General features: G+C 32.5%; 1 protein-coding gene across 1 annotated transcript; it reads right to left on the minus strand.

The window, feature by feature from the left end:
* Positions 1–433: 433 nt before the first annotated feature.
* LOC121796291 (xaa-Pro dipeptidase-like) lies at positions 434–9,159 on the minus strand. Its single transcript, XM_042195113.1, has 16 exons — positions 8,966–9,159; positions 8,838–8,887; positions 7,182–7,242; positions 6,556–6,651; positions 6,321–6,470; positions 5,726–5,857; positions 4,412–4,539; positions 4,231–4,273; positions 3,808–3,891; positions 2,895–2,936; positions 2,373–2,443; positions 1,524–1,577; positions 1,332–1,437; positions 1,151–1,219; positions 876–1,019; positions 434–795 (listed from the first exon to the last, which is right to left on the minus strand). Exons 1-16 carry the CDS (start codon positions 9,101–9,103, stop codon positions 664–666), a joined length of 1,500 nt encoding a protein of 499 aa, XP_042051047.1. The 5' UTR covers positions 9,104–9,159; the 3' UTR covers positions 434–663.
* Between the last annotated feature and the right edge of the window lie 4,865 nt (positions 9,160–14,024).

Consider the following 14,024-nt stretch of genomic DNA (forward strand, 5'->3'; position numbering starts at 1 on the left):
ATTTCGTTTTGTCACTAAAATTTATGCTTTCCCATGATTTTGAATTTCGGCTAAAATTTATGGAAGGTTTTTAATTCAAGTAACATACAAAATGATGTCATTTACAACTGTTAAAATTTCTTATATTGACCGTTTTGTTCAACAGTATAATCAGACGCACCACATCTAATTTAATTTACGAAAATCGAATTCATGGGGAAATCGGTAAATTCATGATATTAGTGATCAAGTATTTTACTTTGTAAAAAATACAAAAAATTCGGTTGAACTTTATAATTTTAGGGACCATACGAAAATTCAACTAGAATTTGTAATTTAATGGACTATATAAAAATTCACCAAAGTTTGTAATTTTAGAGACTAATATTATTAAATCTTGCAAGGTTTCCATATTATGAGGGGTACAAATTATACTAAAAAATAAGCACGATCATAAGTTTGTAATTTTAGAGACTAATATTATTAAATCTTGTAAAGTTTCCACATTATGAGGGGTACAAATTATACTACTAGAAAATAAGTACAAGCATCTGCACACACCATGGTTCAAAACCTATTAAATGCCCACAAATCTTTATTTCCTTATCTCTTATGGAAAAACTTTAACCCTTTTTTTTTACTTTTCAAAATTTTTAAAAAGTTAACAGTGATGGAGTAAGTTAATTAAGTACTGGAACTGATAGCAGGAATGGTTGTGGTGTTAATTGGCCAAGGAGCACCAGCCATCACAGCCTCAATGTCTTTTAGAGTCCGCGGACACTTGGTCATGTTCACGCAACCATCGCGGCCAACGTACTGCAAAAATATGCCCACAGATACATCAGCACAGATAAAGTAATGGTTGAGTAGAAAAAGGTGATCTTATGCAACTTTACCACATCGCTTTCAATTCGAACCCCACCAAAGCCTCTGAATCTGCTGATCTCGTGACGGTTGAAAAACTTAGACGTTTGTGCATTTTCCATTGCAGGAAGTAGCAAGGCATCAATGAAGTAACACCCAGGTTCTACTGTTATCACCTGCAGTAATTTACGTCCGAGCAATTAGCAATGAAGCTTATGCTGCTTGTAAATCTTGAAACACCACTCTATAAAAATGATGCTGAGAGTGTCAGAAACTCAAATTTTCCCATCTGCAAAGCAATACATACCATTCCCTCAAGGAGTTCTCGACTGGTGCGCAAAGACTTCAACCCAGGTTCTTTCGGTCTTTTGGCTCCCTGTAACAAATGAATAACTGTAGAGTAAATAATCTTGCAAACATGTCATTGTTACGAAATTGCCTACACCTGCAAGCAACAAAAAGTATGTCCGTGTAGTGAACATGATCACCTTTAGATAACCGCCAGGATCATGAGTATCGATTCCTAGAAGGTGGCCCAGACCATGAGGTATAAAGACAGCTCCTATCCGTTCTTGAACCATAGCATCCACATCCCTTTAAAGTCGGGCAATCTTGATGAGATCATAATCAAGTCCAGCAAAATGAGAAAATATGAAGGAAAAGTTGAACAACATGCATACCCCAACAAGAGGTTTCCTTTCTTCAACAACTCAAGAACAGTTCTTTCAGCCAATCTGGAGATGAAGAAAACGTTTAATGCAAACTTTAAAAAAATGCTGAATATATCTTATATATAGTAAGGCTAATTCTGTTGGCGCATAGAAAAAAAAGACTAGACTTATATTTTTTAACTAGTACTCTTTCAGGAATACACAAAACCAGGTGATAAACACAGAGACAAGTTCATTCCACAATTATCTGTTCCCTTCATCTTTCCATGAGCTTCTCCAGAGAATATAGAGCAGTATGAGGTAGTGGGAATCTCGAAAGAGTTTGGTAGAGAGACTGGAGAAAACCAGCAGGAACTATCCTGTTCCAAGTGCTATAATCGACCTTTTATTATGGATTGAGCTAACTTGATGCTTAACCTAGTGAAGAAACGACGTATCAAGATATTCTGGCTAACCTGGAAATGGTATCTGGATTGAGCTAACTTTTAGTAAATTTGAAAAGGGAATTAAATAAACCATGACATTCAAAGGAGTAACCAGATAGCCACTTCCTTGGAAGTCACACTATTTTCATCATTGCCTTATTTCGGCCATGTAAACACAGTCCATAGCTATATCACTTTTATCAAGTTATTGCATGTGCAATTAGTAATTCCTTTCTATGGCCTTCAACACATTATTTTGGATATCACTGACATTATCTTCTTGCCAATCATAGTCCTCTTTTCAATTTTACTACAAATACAATATCTTATATCTAGAAGAAATGATATTAAACCATTGGTCATCCTAATTTGATTTGGTTTTTCTCCTAATTTGATTTGGTTTTTCTCTGACAGCGTAACTTGAGTTTCTTACATGTGCATATCAACCCAGCTTACTCCTGGTCGCATATTGGATATGACAGCATCATGTGCAAGAAGAACAGCCTGCAAATGAAGAAATAAGCAAAAGATTATTATGCATCAGCCAAATATTTTTCTGGAAGAAAATGTATGACTATATTCTTCTTATACAGGACTTTTAGAACTTATCCATCAGTGACAACAAAGTGTTGAATTTAGTAATCTTTTCAAGCACAATAAATTATGATTGGCATTTGACTAAATAAAAAAAATGAGCATACTGTACTCTGCAGAATATCATTCTTCTTCATTCAGCTTTTATGCTCTCTTTTTCTGAACTATAGGAACAGATGACAAATCCAAAAGCCTGTACTCTTGTAGTTGGCATGCCTATGCATATTGTTAGGACTCCAAAAGCCATTTGAATATTAATTAAATGCTTAAAGTAGAAATTTTAAAAGCCTCATGGTGTAGGAATTCATGAACTCTCTATTCATTTTTGTACATAAATCCACAGATAAGTAACAGTACTCACATTATATATAAGTGATTGGTCATCAGTAAACTTTCCATTGACCTGCATGTGCAATCAGATTTCTAAAAATTACTAAACAAGAAATAAACAAGCTTGTGGAAATACAAGAGGTTCTCAAAGACAATTATTAATAAAAAAATAGATCTTTCAGCTTTAATAGAGTGAAGGCTACTAAAAAGTGAAGACACAGAACAATACAAAAGAGACGAAAGAAAGATGAGTAGGATCCTTCAACTGAGAATACAGCATGCTGTTCAAAGTTATATTCAAAATCAAATTTACAGGAAAACTTCAACCAAGAATCTTCATGGCACTGATTTATATACATGAAAACATTCAAGAAGAGAAGTACCAAAAATTGGCATTGTATTGGAATAAATACATTTCTAGCAAGCATGTGCAAGAAAAAAGATATTGATTTTGACTCTGCCCTGAACATTTATGCCACATCGCAACACTGATAAAAATGTATATGTGGGTCACCTGAACCAGAATCTATCTATGTTGAAAACACGTAATAGTATGCATATTTATTTATTTAACCACCACATCACATGTGTACTACACTGAGAAGTGTATATAGAGCTTGATTGGGGATAAAATTACAGTTTCAGAAAGAAATTCTGATGTGTGTTAAAGGCATTCTGATCATGGCATAACTTCTTAATTCTAAAGATTGAACTAAAGCGGTGCTGGTGAACTTCGTGTGATGCCCGAATTGGGATAATAATACCCAGTTGTGTTGTAAGAAAACAAAGCATTTACTTTGAAACGTTTTAGAATATTATATTATAAGTATTTAGATAGTATCCAACATTTACACACAAAACTCAACACATTGTTTTATGTTTAACTTGCATATATATAAGTACATCCACAATAGCATGTAGTGTATATGGCTACCCATGCTCACCGGAAAAGAACAAGTTATATCAGAACCATAAAAATGGTATTCAGCTCCCATGTCAAGCAGTGCCATATCTCCATCTTCAAAGATCTTAATAAGAAAACAACAAAAAAAGTATGGCCTTAGAAATGATAATCAATCTCCCATGGAAACAATCATATCATGTCAGTTGTGTATTGTTATTCACATGTTTTTTTACTAAACTCCCACAAAACAGAAAAAAAGGGGTGAAAAACACCAACCCCCAAGCCCAAATTTTTTATGTCACTCGTACCTGAAACTTTTGGTCTTATACCATGTGTATCCATCCATCCCACTCTAACTAACAATATTTTTTTGATAAGTAACTATTTGTCACCAATGACATGCAAACAAAATCATTATCCAGTGCATAATGCTTCATATGTATAAACATCCAGCTTAACATACCCTGTCGTTTGGAGCTGCTGCATGTCCATAGTGTAGCACAGAACTGTAATAACAAAACTAAATTGTAAGCTAACAACACAAGCAATACACTACTGAGGAAGGAAAGGTATTTTTTTTAAAACCATAATCCAATCCTTGTTATACATTAATAGTATCATAGTACACAGTAAGGAAAGCATACCTGTTGCTGCCAGTTGCACATATACAAGTGTATGAACAATGTCTACATCCACCATACATGTATGTATGGTGAAGAAACATACTTTCTAATTGATATTCTTTCATACCTACTTTTGTTTTCCTCATAACCTACATAAAATGACGTAAAAGCAAGTCAAATACCTTCCTCAGTTAGCAACCAATTCAAACATAAAAACATGCAAATGTATTGTTTCACATATTGTAACAAGATAGGAAAAAGTTCTTTTGTATCTTACCTATATCACTATATGTTGAGCACATTTTCCACTTTACATCACAAATAACTACCAAATCAATTGGTCGAACGAAATCAAATTGAATATAGACTTTCGTTTTAGTTACTTTCGTAGATGACTATATAGCAGATAATTAAATAAGGATCGAAAAAATTACATATGTTCTCATGAGTTCAAGACAGCAGATTCAGAACTTGGACATCTGCACTTAAGGAATGCCTAAACCATAGTTGTTCAAACACCCAACCAGATGAGAAATGTCATGGAAGCTAAAAATTGGGTTTTCATTAAGACAAAACAGTAAGCAGTTCAATAACCACTGCAAAAGAAACAACGAGAGGAAATATCTGGATTGATGATTTAAAGGTTAATCAACTGTCTCCAATAATAACATATGACAAAAGGTCCAAGACAGCCATTACATGGGAAATAGAATTTTCATTAATAGTTAAAAATTATGTAAATACCAGTATGTATTGAAGTGCATAAAATTTTTGATGTACCAAGTAGATGTATTAAATGCTTCTCCTCAGTATCATGATATGCAATGCAAATTAATAGTGATTGGTCAATATGAATGTCAAAAGTCACAGCAGGTTGACCTTAAAAAATGATGCTTCTTTCAAATGCAATAAATAATCCAAATTCTTATATCTCTCCTTGGTTGAGCTTTAGGGAATGATGATGATTTTCTTAGACAAGAAATTTCCAACAAATCTCTACCTGTAATCAAGATACACTTTTAGGAGGCTATTCTAATTCTCATCCCATTATAAACAGAAAAGAATGACCGAGAGTAAATGACCATTTTACATATAATCATGCACCGAGGTTACTTTCGGAAATTGCCGCCAATACTTGACTAGGCCTTCCTTCACTATGATCTCAGGAAGGAATGCAAAGCATAATGTGTAAGGTTGAAGAATACATAATATTTTAGTGAGTCAATAAAACAAAAACAGAAAAAAAAAAAAAAAAAAAAAACTGTGCACTTACAGCAAGCAAAGACTGAAATTTTAAGTGACTTGACAAGAGGGGCAAGGTTCAAGATTATAAACCTCAACATGAGCTTCAGAGCTGATATCATTGGCAAACTGGATCACAGCAAGCTCAAAGGCTGACTTTAAGACACGGCATTCAGTCAAAATAGGATGTAAAGCATTTAGGTCTGTCTCAAAATTGTCAATCCCCTGAGAAAAAATAAGCTGAAAGTCAATCATTGCTATGTAGATAGGTGACCATGCAAGGTTATTAACACTTTTTATTCTCCAGAAACTTTGCACAGCTTAATGATTATACCCAGTAGCACTAAACAGTACTGAGTTTTCACATTTTTAGCAAATTAAACTACTCCAATGCGCATATATATATATATGTGTTTGTCCACGTATGACCATATATTTATATACGTTTTAAAAACATGTAATGTTTCACGAGGTGCCACAATGTTTGAGAATGTCATTCAAATCTAGATTGAATGTTCTTAAAGAGGATGCAGTATTATTAACTTTAAACTACATACACAGATTTAAGTATGATTGTAGGCAATACAGCATTTTTAATTATCATCCATATATACAATGAAGTTTGTTCCAAACTAATGCAGGTTAGTGAACTCTTCTTATAAAATTATTTCACTGAAAAGGATAATACCTCAAAATCTGCTGGCTTGGAAAAGTTGTTACTATCAGTGTTGAGCCCATGCAGGAGATAAAGCAACGGTTTTCCTGGTCCTCGGTATTGCTGATTCAGAACTTTTGCAATCTCATCAGTGTAATATACAGAGCTAACCATGTAGCTTTCCTGCAAAGGACGAATATAAATGCTATAGACGCAATAGTCCTCATAATATTCACCATAATTAAGAGCATACTTAGAGTATAATCACCTTGAAGTATGACGCTGGCTTAATTTCTCCCAACCAAACTGCATAATCAGCAGGCAATCTTGGAGCAAAGAGTATTGAGTCTCCACTTGCTATATCCTTCATTTCAAAATACATAGCAGTAAGCTTACTTTTCACAAGACTTTTATTCAGTATTAAATAAATGTAGACTGCAGAGAAAGTCAACTCATGATGGAAAGGTATTTTGCACATCTCAAACTATAAAATAGATAAAAGTAGCTCAATTTTGCAAGCTTTTCCAGCATAGTGAAACAGAGGAACCAGAAAAAATGACTTAGTTGTTGCATGCATATGCAATACATTTAAGCAAGCAACAACTTGAACTTCAAAAATATAATTCAATCACATAACACTAATCTCCCCAGGTAACTGCTCATGCTTTAGATCCATGAGGGTAGCAAAATCAACCAGCTCAGGGAGTAAGATGAAAATACTACAGCATTATCCCAGCATTATAGGAACATAAGAAAGAAATGTGGACACATGACATTCAATTACTTGAACCTACCAAAATACAGTTATATTCAGTCAGTGGTTTTGACATCCATGTACCAATTACTTCTGATATTTCATATTTAATTGAAAAGATAAGACTTAAATGAACTTACAATAGCTCCATAGAACCCGGGTTCTTGCACTCCAAACAAGTAAGCAAAATAGCTCTCCTGCCTGGGGATCAATAAGATTAAGGGTTATGAATTAGGAATATGTGATATACATAAAATGGCCACCTGCGGTAATAGTTTAATTGAAAAGAATGAAAGGTTGACCTAAAGCAGCAGACATAATACTTGGCTTTATGATTAATCATGCATGCACATAAAGGATTTTGAAGCTTGTTAGTGCAAGTAGCTGCAAAATAGATCAGCTGTTCTTCATTTGAAGTGGAGAAAACATGAGTATGATCTGGATAATTCTCACCCTAGGTTGTTAGTGATTTAGGGTCTAAAGAATCCTCACACCAACTGAACACTAAGATTTTTGTGAAGCAAGTCCTAGAAGAGTATGGCAGTCAATCACGCTGGATTAAAAGAATCTAAACAATCTGGATCATAACCTCCTCATAATCCTCATGTTTCTCCGAAAATTTGTCAATTTGGGAATTAAGAATCAATCGATTCTACCTTGAACAAAAATCATGAGGCATATGGGGTTCTGCATGGTGTGGTAGTAGCACCGTATAACACAAGCTGGAGTTTCCAAATGACTCCATTTTAGCGCTATGTATGAATATATGATTGGTACTCAGTTACTACAAGGGATGCTGTGAGCATCAATGCTGTTCTTCTCAGAGTCAGAGATGAATAAGATGGTTGAAATATGCCTTGATGACTTGCTTCTCTGCTCTGACTGTTAGGAAATAAGATTTTCTATCTCGATTAGAAAAGAAAATTTTGTGGAACTGCATCAAACCAACTTACAGCTTGATGCTTCACATACACCCTGCTTCGAACACATAGTAGGACGAATCTTAAAAATGATTGTTTCTTCTTTATTTCCAGATTGATATAACTTTAGCTGAAATGTCTTGCTTCAACTGATATGATTTTTTCTTTTCCTTTTTTGAGATAACTGATTCGACGAGGGTGTGTTTACTTTGAGTGAGAATCTATTGATAAGAATAATACTCCGTACAAGCTAATCACATGTTTACTTTGACTGATTAATTAATTTTGAGCTCATTTAACCATCTTATCCTTCAATTTCAAATACTCAATCCTATGTGTTATCAACCTACCAAACCACTCAAATTAGACCCTCTGGCAAGAACAAAATCACTACTCAACATGATGTAAATACAGGAATAATATCCCAACCTATTCCTATGAATGTATATGATACGCATATACTGATGGATAGGACCAATGCTGAGGAGCGCGTTGTAGATTTGCATGACCAAGTCTCCACAACAAATCAAACTCTATCATCACCACAAGACTGTGTGTTACACGAAGACTCCAAGCCACATCCATCACCCAACACGATTCCATGACTATGTTTAGGGATTAGTTCCCTAGTGTAGATAACATTTATTTTGCTGCTTTAATTATTTGTAAGAGCATATTATGAGCTCCAGGTTTTCTAAGGTTCTTTGTCGTATAAACGAGAGTCGAACCGCAGCATAACTGGACTACTAATATAGCAAAATTATTTGCCAATTCATTTCTTTCTCTAGACTTCTTCTACACAATATACTAACTAGCACATCAACGCATATGGGGGATAAGAAACATACAACAAAAAACCGGAATCCAAGGAAGTACCTGAACAATTCGATATGATCGGTGCAGTGGCGATTCTGCTCTTCGCCACCCTATCAAATTGAAAATTAGGTAATCAACTGATACAATTAGCAGTCTGAATAAAATAGGGAAGGAAGACGTCACAGTACCTGGAGAAGGATGAAGCCATGGAGATTGCGAGAGGAGATGGAGAGATGATCGCGGAATGAGTCTAGGAGCTTCTTGCGGTTTACTACGTGTAGCTGCATCGGCACCTCCGGCGGCGAAAGAGACGACGGAGAATCCATCGGAGATCCCTTTTGTTTCTGTTTTTCTTAGCAACTATGAGCTCATACTCCCAAGTATATCTTCTCTAAGTCAGTTTATTTTTGACAAATTTTTTATTAGTAATTCCATATCTTTGAAAAATAATTATGATTATACCATAACATTAATATTTTTATACATCTATTATAATCTATGATTTTTTAGGAAATTTCTTTATCTCTAATGAGATGGGACTCATTTTAGATTAATATATTTTTTTATCTCTTTTATTTTTTTAATTTTGTATTAAAAATTGTATCATTTCAAAAATTTATATTTTTAAGAGAGGAAGGAGTATGGAGTATCTAGAAATTTGTATAGACATTTAGATAATTCCATAATGGGGTAATATAAATAACCACATTTAGATAATTCCATAATGTAGTAATATAAATAACCTTCTATAAAATGTTACTACAACAGCAATAATATTTTATATTATATGCGGAGTATCTAGATATTCTAGAAATATTTAGATAATTCCACAATAATTCTAGATATCATTTTGTAAAATATAATAGACAGTAACACAATCATCAAGCAACAACTACATGTCAGAAATAAAAGAAACAATCAATCAAAATGAGATATTTCGAGCTGACTCCGAAACAAAACTACCAATATCAAATCAAACAACAAATCTAACAAAAGTTTCAAAATGAAGGCAATACTAACAAAGCAAGTAGGATGGCAATGCAGGTAAATAATGATTCCCTGAAAAAACCAATTCGTTTATTTCGACAGACAATATATGCATATTTATATTGATCACCTTAAATAAACTAAATAAATTATCTATGTACTTTTTAATAGTTTTTTTTATTAGATATTCTTCTCCCATCTTTTTGCTCATCTATATTTAACTATGAACTTCTTTGTGAGTTCCGAAGCATTATAAATTTGCTAGATTTTCTACATTATGAACTGCATGAAGCTAGCTGGATTAATGATTATTGGTACATTTTTATTTTAAAATAAATTGTTGACCTTAAAACTTACATATGTAAACACAAATTTGAAATTAAATATTTGAACCGTGTACGTGTGATGTGTTAAAACCGCAGCAAATGGTGAGTACCGAAAGGCCAAATATCATTATATATTTTATGTATTATATTTATGTATAAAATCACAAGTCGGTATGTGAAATGATTATTTGAAATAAATTGAAAAAAAATAAAGTATATAGTGTTAATCAGGAATAGTGTCTATCATCCATCGTCAATAAATTGGGATTTTATGTATTCATGACATGTTTTGATATTCTAATTACACTTCTATTATATGGAATACTTCATTTGTCCACAATTAAATATATTTATTTTGACTTAGCTCGTTTTTTAAAAAAAATTATAAAGAAAAATTAGATAGAAAGAAGTTGTGTGTTTATAAAATTAAGTGGGATGAATCATTTTTACATAGAGTTTTCGGGTATAAATTCTTTACGATTATTGGTGTGCCATTACGATATGTGACTCCCCTATAACACCGCACGACTGCGGTGCACACGATGGGATATAAACCTTCTTTATCATTGTTGATGCTCTTATCACACGTGACATGTAAGAATACAACTGAAATAGCATTAAAAGTGTCGACATAAAAGGCATGTGAATAATACTTTTTGTCCCACAAAAATTAGGCAATCAACAATATATACAGCAAAGAAAAAAATTTGAAAACATTATCTTGTTATATAATTACAATTATTTTTAAATTGATAAGATCTTCAATCAAATGAGTAGTCAAAGCTACTGTGGAGGAACTAGCATCGCATGTTTAATCACTGATTTGTTTCATGACTATTATTAATAATAGGCATTTATTTTTTGAGGGAATATTTTCTGGGCATTAATAATTAGTACTTTCATGCACTGTCACCCACATATATCTTCATATACCAAAGTATTTACTAGGAAGCTTCTTCCATTGTGAAAATACTTCGATTTTTAATCAAGTTTAATATTGTTAATTAATATGCTTATGTAAGAGAATTAGTATTTGGTTTTTAATTAATTGATTTATCGATAGTGATGGTATGCTCACTCGACTAATTTTGGGCTCACAAGGTCATTTAAGATCAAATGAAAAGGATTAAGGAAACTTCAAGTGTTTAGAGAAGGATACATAATAATATAAATAATAATATAATAACTACCTAACTTTATATTTAGATATTTAAGTGTACTTTGAAGAGAGCAAGTCAATGTTTATCTTCGTAGTTTTAATTGTTTTATTCACCGATTTTAATTATTAATTAAGACAACTTAAGCGTGTGTGTGTGTGTGCTGATTACATTTTAAGGTCAGCTAATTAAGATATCGGAATTCAGAACATAATACAAAGAGAAAGAAAGGGTACTTAATTACATTACATTTAATTAATTAAATATTCATTTTTGTGCAAATCGGTTTTTCTAAATTTGAAAAGTAGCATGCCTCCCAAAATTTTAATAATTCATATGCCCTTAAAAATCATCTTGATACTAACAACTTGAATTTTAATACAAAAATGATAAAGTAGTATATATATATAGAGAAAAAATGATTATAAACAAAAGATATACTAGTATCAAACCTTGAGAGCCAAAAAAAAACATGCAAAAATCTCGTATTAAGGGAACAAAATCTACCAAATATTCATGTATCTTTTAACGATCTTATCATGAAATATTCGAATGAAAATTTTCTCCGACGTGGCAAAGGGTCTTTGGCTTTGCATCTTCAAAGAAGATTTGTGCCTTGCAATATGGATACAAGATAAAGTTCCCCCCATTTTATCAATTAATTTAACGCAAACTCAAAAAATAAAAAGTCATACTAGTAAGCATTTTAATATCTCAAATCAATTATATGCTTTGGCTTTTTATAGTTCTTTTGTACGTTTAATTTAATTGGTTCATACGTGATAAAGTAGTAATAATGTCAAAGATTGTTCATTGTGTCAGCTGATCTCCACACAATCATGGATTATATATTTACAAGATGTTACTATTATATAAATATATAATGTTATTGCCTGACATCTTCATAGATTCTAAGAACAACTATACAATAATAATATTCAACATGTTTTATAAAATTTTACAAGATTAGGGATGATTAATTATTGGTACGATACTGTAATCAGATTGTGATAAGCCATGCAATGACATTTGTTATTAGTGTGTCACCTAATCACACTCGAGTTAATTTGCAGAGTGATTAGGTACCACAAGTTTAATTGCAAGTCTAAACATTCTCATAGTGACCATCTTAATTCTTACATAAATAATATGTTTAGTCAAAATCAATCGGATTATATCCATATTCATTAGTGTGACTAGCTATAATTTTGATTGTGTGAGATCGTATTTGGATTGGGATCTTATATTCACACACAGTGACGCATCTAGGAGACGGAGCTCGTGGTCGTGGAGTCGGAATTCACCGGCTGAAGAATGTCATATAGTCGGAAGATTGATAAATTAATATGTATCTCGTCAACCTTTCTAGCAACTAATCTTGTTTGAAGGCTGATTAATATTCCCTCCGTCCCATAGTAGATGTCACACTTTCATTTTTAGTTTGTCCCACAAAAGATTGTCACATTTCTTTTTTTGGAAAAAGCTTCATCTGACATTAATATAAATATACTATTTTCTCTTTCCACCTAACCCACAAAGCAGCATCACCTAAAATCTCGTGTCAATCCTCAAGTGTGTCATCTATTATGGGACGAAGGGAGTAGGATTTTTCCGTGGTACTCATAAATTAGTGATAGAGTTGGCCGATCTTTGCTGCAATGACTTGAAATCATGGAATTTTGTTTTTTTTTTGTTGCTAGCTATTCCGAACTATTTCTATATTGCTCGACAAGTTTGACTATTAGCATTACTTTTATGCCAAAAAAATTAATGGATCCTCATAAATGAAGTCATCCCCATATGTGCCGCGTAAATATCTACTACTTATATAGTTGTCTCACTTATTAAATACAGTACAATTTAATACAAGTATACTACTACTTATATAATTAATTTGGTTTCGATAAAGCTAATGGTACTAATTAAGTTAACTACAATTAGCAGCGAAATGGCCTATTAATGAGATCACGAGAGCAAGACCACTAAAGGAATCTCTAATTAATTTATGGTTTAAAGAATAATGAGATTGAAGTCCAAAACTTCAACAAAAACAAATTCTTTCGCTGTCTTTTACCCATGACATACAGACATAGTGAGCTGTAAACTAGTGAAATTGTCTATTGTTTGATGACTCTAAAGTCTAAACTCAAACTGCAAAAAGTATAGAAAAATAAATAATGTATGTTACATATGTAGTAAATAATGTGTTTCTCAACTTGTACTAATAGTACTGATGCTTGTCTGTTGTTTCTTCTTTCAATACTGTTGCATTTATTTTATTTTATGCTTTCTTCAAATATTAGCGGAAAAAATAGTAATATTTTTGTCATGTCCAACTTTTTTTAGTTTTTGGCAAATTGGCTTATAATTAGTACTAGTAGATTGAAATGGTGGCTTATATTCAATCCACGTTGTCATATGGTTATAAAATAATGGCACTTATAAAATTATATGGCGATGTACACCTATTATCACTTTCAATCTAGTTAAAGCCAGTTATTGCATTTATTTTCCCTCCAATAAAAAGTTGAGTAGTAGTAGTATTATATTTATTGGAACAGTAATGTTTAGTGTCTGCAATTTTTTAATGGCAAATATTTCACGACAATTCTGCACATGGGATTTTGTCGATGAGATACATTACTCTCATCATTGAAATATTAATTCTTGATTAAAAAAAGCTCAATTAATTAGTTCACATAGGATTTGACTAAACTTGTGATTACCAATAATTAGAGGATGTTTCAATTATAGTTAGAAAAGGTTTTAAGGATGTT

The sequence above is a fragment of the Salvia splendens genome, chromosome 3, assembly GCF_004379255.2.
Source record: "Salvia splendens isolate huo1 chromosome 3, SspV2, whole genome shotgun sequence".
In the NCBI taxonomy this organism is placed as follows: Eukaryota; Viridiplantae; Streptophyta; class Magnoliopsida; order Lamiales; family Lamiaceae; genus Salvia; species Salvia splendens.

Bases quoted from the DNA above. Each gene is read 5' to 3' on its own strand.
- LOC121796291 (XM_042195113.1), bottom strand. From the start codon at position 9,103: ATGGATTCTCCGTCGTCTCTTTCGCCGCCGGAGGTGCCGATGCAGCTA. The intron at 5,858-6,320 runs GTATTATCCTTT...ATTTTTTCTCAG, and splicing joins CCAAGCCAGCAGATTTTGAG to GGGATTGACAATTTTGAGAC. The intron at 1,020-1,150 runs GTATGTATTGCT...AAATTACTGCAG, and splicing joins GAGAACTCCTTGAGGGAATG to GTGATAACAGTAGAACCTGG.